This window comes from Diachasmimorpha longicaudata, chromosome 7, assembly GCF_034640455.1.
Source record: "Diachasmimorpha longicaudata isolate KC_UGA_2023 chromosome 7, iyDiaLong2, whole genome shotgun sequence".
NCBI classification, from domain to species: domain Eukaryota; kingdom Metazoa; phylum Arthropoda; class Insecta; order Hymenoptera; family Braconidae; genus Diachasmimorpha; species Diachasmimorpha longicaudata.
The window spans coordinates 1,527,329-1,534,084 of NC_087231.1; the positions used below are offsets into that span (position 1 = coordinate 1,527,329).

At 53.9% G+C, this 6,756-nt stretch overlaps 1 protein-coding gene across 1 annotated transcript; it reads left to right on the forward strand.

Moving 5' to 3' along the window:
• Positions 1–449: 449 nt before the first annotated feature.
• LOC135164771 (uncharacterized) lies at positions 450–5,954 on the forward strand. Its single transcript, XM_064125428.1, has 2 exons — positions 450–1,859; positions 1,917–5,954. Exons 1-2 carry the CDS (start codon positions 450–452, stop codon positions 5,952–5,954), a joined length of 5,448 nt encoding a protein of 1,815 aa, XP_063981498.1.
• Positions 5,955–6,756: the final 802 nt, after the last annotated feature.

Here is a 6,756-nt window from a genome sequence, read left to right on the forward strand (position 1 = left end):
AAACCCACCCACACCGATCCCCTCCGATCCAGAACATTCTTCCAACATTTTTTGGTCCTTCGAGCCGGATTGGAGGAACATTTCGTGTTAATTGGTGAAATTGTGCGAGTGTGTGAGTGGGAAAAATCGGCTCAGCGCGGGAAGCATAGCGGCATTCGCAGTGCCGCCCCACCATCAACGAGGGCCCGCCCCTGCCGTCCGACAGTGTCGCCCCAACCACGCCGAGCGCCACCGGCACTTGATAGTGCCGTCTCACCACAACCAGGGCCCGCTCCTACCATTCGACAGTACCGACCCTCCATCATCGAGGGCCTGCTCCTGCCGTTCAGATAGGGATCCGCTCATCTGGGATTCTGGAATATTTTTCCGGATCATCGTCAGCAAAACCACGTTCTGGTAATTTTTTGGGAATCATTCCCATTGGCACCGCTCAGTCACAGCTGTCAGCTATGGCCTCCTTTGAGGTTACCCTGGGGCTGAACACATCGAGAGGTGCATTCATCGAAAGGGTGCATAACGAACTGCTCGATAATGAGGTGGACCAGCTCACCATAACATCCCTACATGCCAAGCTGGATATCCTCGAAACTTATTGGGAGAAGTTCGAGGCCACTCATGAGAAGCTCGTCGGTGGGAGCGCGAAGGTGGACAACGTCTTGGAGTTGTCATACTTCAAGGACAGCCTCTTTGATCGGACCATCGTACACTATCACGAGGCCAAGGGGATTCTGGTTCAGCTCATAGACAGGAAGGGGGTGTCCACCGGCTCACGTCGCTCTGCCGCAGGGGGAACAGCTCAACCTTCAACGGCTAAAAGGTGCCTGCCAGAAATTGCTCTTCCCAAATATTCTGGGGTATTCTCGGAATGGAGGTCCTTCCGAGATTTGTTCAGCTCACTGGTCGGCTCAAACCCAGATATTCCAAACGTGGAGAAGATGCATTACTTGAGGACGAGCCTCAAGGATGAGCCAGCTCGAATCATCTCCAACATCGCCATCTCTGATGACTCATTTGCCTCTGCTTGGGAACTGCTCCTTACGCGCTATGAAAATAAGCGCCTCCTCGTCTCGGCGCAGCTCGAGCGCCTACTCAACCCACCAGGGATGACCGCTCACAGTGCTCGAGAGTTAAACACTCTATTGACCACTGTCGCCGAAGCATTGAACGCTCTGGAGGCATTAGGGTCACCGACTGCTCATTGGGATCAGGTCCTCGTCTACGTGGTATCCAAACGGCTCAGCTCGAAGCTCCGAGAAGCATGGGAAGTGAAAGTCGGGTCGTCCACCGACTTCCCCAGCTTCTCAGCTTTCAAGGACTTCCTCACCGGGAGAGCTCGTGCCATGGAGAGCATGGAGATTAATACGCCCGCTCGCTCTACGGATCAGGCTACGAGGCCTACTACTGTCAGCTCAAGAAGGCCTCCCCTGTCGGTCAAGGTGCATCATGCAGCTGCTCCACAGCCACAGCAGACCAGGCCAACTCCCAGGAACACCTCATCAGGGAAAGTGACGTACCCCTGCTCAATGTGTCAGGCAGACCACTATCTGTCAACCTGCACATCATTTCGTCAGCTCAACGGTCCAGCTCGTCGGGAGATAGTGGAAAGGTACTATCTCTGCTACAACTGTCTCGGTCGTCATTCAGTCAAGGACTGCAGATCGCAGACGAGATGCCAGCTCTGTGGAGGTCTCCATCATACGATGCTACACTCCACCTCGACCACAGCTCCACCTAAGCCCAGTCAAAGGCCATCTTCTAGGACCGCTCAAGGTACTGCTCAAAACCAAGCTGCATCGTCATCAGCTCGACCATCTGGGGTACCAATGGTCACGTACACCTACGGGGATGGGGTCACTACTGTGAAGACCTCTGAGCCCAGACCTTCCACATCTGCGGAATGAAGGTCATCCGGACAGATTGCCGTTTCGTGCTCAGCTCGTCAGCTCGATTCTGGAATTACTGATTGCCGTCCTGGGGTACTTCTGGCTACGAGTCTAGCTTATCTCGTGTGCCCAGATGGAGCCGCTCACCGCATTCGTCTGCTCATCGACCCAGGATCAGAGATATCTCTTATTGGGGACCAGATTGTGCGTCGTCTCGGACTTACCCGGTCCAAGACTTCACTACTTATTTCCGGAATCGGAAACTCGGCATCTGGGCCGGCACTAGGCAAGGTACCGCTCACTATACAGTCCACTCATTCTTCATTTCAGCTGAGAGTCACGGCTTATGCTCTCAGCCAGCTCACCACATCGTTACCGACGTTTACACCCGGACAGCTCAAGTGGGATCATCTTGAAGGGTTACAACTCGCTGATCCCAGCTTCCAAGCACCAGCACCAATTGACGTCTTACTTGGTGCTGACGTCTACGGTCAGCTCATCCTGCCAGAGGTCATTACACATGACCCAGGATCACCATCGGCTCAGCTCACCCGACTCGGATGGGTCATCTTCGGGCCCACTGAAAGTGTTGCGTTAGCTCACACGGCCACAGCTCACCTGGCGGTATCCAATGAGGACCTCGATGGCTTACTCACCAGGTTCTGGGTCCAGGAAGAGGTTCCTGAGACTTCAGAGATACAACTCACCGACGAGGAAGCTCAATGCGAGGAACACTTTCGGCGGACACACACCAGGGACTGCTCCGGACGTTACATTGTCCGGTTACCGCTCAAGGCTCCGCCCTCAGTGCTTGGGGATTCACGAACGTCAGCGCTCGCATGCCTTCACCGACTGCTCCGGAAGTTCTCCCGTGATGAGGAATACCATCAACTCTATACAGACTTCCTCAAGGAATATGAAGCCCTTGGCCATATGCGCCGGGTCTCCGGACAGCTCACTCAGACAGCTCATCGACAGCGTATGGGGGAGTACACAGCTCTCGGGACGACCTTAGCACATGAAGCTCCGGCTTCAGGAGGGTTGAGGGTCCCGAATAGCTCGTACTCCGCTCAGGCTGTCACTTCTCCGGAATATTTCTTTCCTCACCACGGTGTCGTCCGAACCAGCAGCGAGACGACTAAGATGAGAGTCGTGTTCAACGGCTCCCATAAGACCAGCTCGGGGCAGACGCTCAATGAGATTATGCATACTGGAGCCAAACTCCAGAGAGACATTGCTGATGTACTGCTCTTCACTCGACGGCATAAGCTCATCTTCATGACGGACATCACCAAGATGTTCCGCCAAATCGGAGTACATCAGGATGATTGGCCGCTCCAACAGATACTTTGGGCCGATGCAAATGGGAACGTCACAACATATCAGCTCACCACCGTCACGTATGGAACTAGATCCGCTCCATTTCTTTCCATACGTGTCTTGAACCAGCTCGTGGAGGACGAGGGCAGTAACTATCCTCTCGCCGTGGAGCCGCTCACGAAAGGACGATATGTAGATGATATTTGCGGAGGTGCTGACTCGGAGGAGGAGTTACTCAAGACCGCTCATCACGTGACTCAACTTTGCCAATCAGGCGGCTTCCCGTTGGCAAAATGGCACTCCAACAGTGCAGGTCTGCTCAGCACACTCAGGTTGGACAGCACCTCCCACGATCAAAAGGTGATCGAGGACTCGATCACCAAGATCTTAGGAGTCTCATGGCACCCAGGCACGGACAGCTTCACGTTCTCCATCGCTCGGCCTGAAACCAACTCCATCTCAAAACGAATCATTCTGTCGGAAACCGCTCAGCTCTTCGACCCACTTGGCTTCCTCGCGCCAGTGGTGGTACGAGCGAAGATACTACTACAGGCGCTCTGGATTGAGAAACTGGGATGGGATGACCCAGTTTCCCCGACAACAGCGCATCGATGGCGACAGTTCAGGGATGAGCTCAACCAGTTGTCGGAGGTCACCGTGCCACGATGGCTAGGACTGCTCAAGGGCTTCGACGTGGAAGTCCATGGATTCTCCGACGCATCTCAGGTGGCTATGGCTGCTGTCATTTACCTGAAGGTTCCGCACCTACCTGGAAATGGTATAACGCTCGTCTGCTCCAAGACTAAAGTAGCCCCGCTCAAACGGCTGACCATCCCACGCCTGGAACTTACGGCTGCCCTGCTCCTAGCCAAGCTCATACGTTACGTTCAGGATCAGCTCAACCTCAGCGCAGCGCCCACATACCTCTGGACGGATTCCTCCGTAACACTCACATGGATCAGCTCCCACCCATCACGATGGAAAGAATTCGTGAGGAATCGTGTCGCTCTTATCCAAGAGCTAACTCAGCCAAGTCACTGGAGGCTGGTGCCTGGCAAGGAGAATCCAGCAGATTGTGCTTCTCGAGGTCTCACCGCGCAACAGTTAGCTGCACATAAGCTGTGGTGGACAGGCCCACCATGGCTACAACAGGATAGCTCATCTTGGCCAACTCACGTTCTAGAAAGGGACCTCAATGTGGACCTCGAAGAGAAACCGGGTCAGATTTACTACGGCGCCGCTCAGCAAATAGCTATTTGGGATCTCATCGATAAGTTCTCTTCGTTCAACCGACTACTTCGGATCACCGCGATCTGCTCAAGGTTCATCGCTCGGCTTAGGAGGGTTCCTAATACGTCACTCCATTATCCGCTCACGCTCAGCGAACTGGAAGACGCACGGCTCCTTTGGATCAAGCTCACCCAGACAGCTCATTTCAGGGAGGAACTACGGATCATCTCTCGCGGGGAGAAATTCACCAGGTCCCATCCGCTCACCAAGCTCACCCCGTTTATCGATCGTCAAGGGATCCTGCGTGTTGGTGGACGGCTCAGGTTCGCACAGCTCGACCCCGAGAGCAAAAATCAAGCAATCATCCCAAAGGAATCGCAACTGGCTCGCTTGCTGATAAGCCAAGCTCACCTAAGGACACTTCACGGCGGGACACAGCTCACTCTTCGTCAGCTCAGGACAGCTTACTGGATCCTCGGAGGCCGAGCTCCAGTACGCTCCTTCATCCTTAAATGCGTGAAGTGCGCTCGACAACGTGGGATACGTGCTCAACAGCTCATGGGACAGCTGCCACCAGCCCGACTCACCCCCGCTCGCGCCTTTCTCAACACGGGGGTTGATTACGCCGGCCCCATATCGCTCCGGTCCTGGAAGGGACGGGGCCACAAGTCATACAAGGGATGGTTGGCTATCTTTGTCTGTATGACCACCTCAGCCGTGCATCTCGAGGTAGTATCAGACTACTCAGCTGATACATTCCTAGCGGCATACAGACGTTTCTCCAGTCGGCGCGGGATCGCTCACACCTTATTCAGCGACTGCGGTACCACCTTTCTCGGCGCTGATAGGGAGCTCAGGAGGCTATTCATAGCAGGATCATCCAAATCTCGACAGCTCGCCCAGCTCCTCATTCAAGATGGGACTCAATGGTCCTTCAACCCTCCAAGCGCACCACACTTCGGAGGCAAATGGGAGGCGGCAGTGAAGTCGGTGAAATATCATCTCACCCGGACTATTGGGGAGGACCTGCTCACCTTCGAGGAACTTACCACCTTGCTCACCCAAGTTGAGGCAGTTCTCAACTCACGGCCGCTTGAACCGCTCACTGATGATCCTGATGACTGCTCGGCTCTGACACCAGGGCATTTCCTTATAGGCCAGGCTCCTACGACTCTTCCAGAGCCATCACTGGAGAATCTTAACATCTCTAGACTCTCCCGATGGCAGCTCATCCAACAAAAACTCCAAGGGTTCTGGAAGAGATGGTCCACAGGATATCTCCAACGTCTACAGGCCATATCCAAGTGGTACCACCCAACTCACGACATCAACGTCGGCTCTTTAGTCCTACTCACGGACGAGAGGTTTCCTCCATCAAAGTGGCCTCTCGCCCGAGTGACCGCTCTTCACCCTGGCAAGGATGGGCTTACGCGAGTAGTCACACTCCGGACCGCTCAGGCGACGTTAACGCGCCCCATCGTTAAGCTCGTACTCCTGCCAGTACCGACGTCAAGGACCTAGAACCACATCTCAGCGCTACAGCTCGTCAGCTCATTGGCCTTCACCTGGACTTCGTCAACCCTGACGGATTTACGACCCGGCACGATCAGCGAGGTCCACCGTGAAGATGGAGTCACCCGGATTGGACGGGATTTACGACCCCCCCCCCAACGTCTCGGATGATTCCAAGCTTAGCCAGCACACCAAGGATCAGCTCTTCGGACAGCTACAGGGTGATCCACCCAGCATACGCTCTGTGAATATTTTTGATTCCCAAATTTTTGTTTTAGGTCATATTGTTCATCGACAGCTACACTCAAGTTGCTGACGGCTGGGGAGGATGTTGGAATTCCTGGAAGCCGACCAGGATTCCATTACTAACACTAACGCCTGCTCACCGTCAGGCCAAACCATAACAACCCGGTTGTTACTAAGGGCCTATTTCACATTTTTTGGGTGATGGGGCGCCACTTTCTGGACCGCTCACAGCCATCCGGCATAAGGGGGATGCCCCACCACCGACCTCGAGGCCCCTCGAAATCGTCCGATTGAGCGATCGGGCAGCCTCGCTCGTTCACTTTCGTCCGGGATTCAGTAGAAGCAACACGTGTCTATCTGTGTTTCGGATATTCTTCAAATTGTTCTAGACCGCTGAAATATTGATAATCGAATTATAAAGCACCGCTCATTATTGAGGCATTTATATTTCATTAGTTATTAAAGTTAATTAATTTTTTGTAAGTCAATAAATAAGTGACGTGCCGTGTAACCGGTTATCTATTTTTTTTTGGACTGCTCAAACCCACCCACACCGATCCCCTCC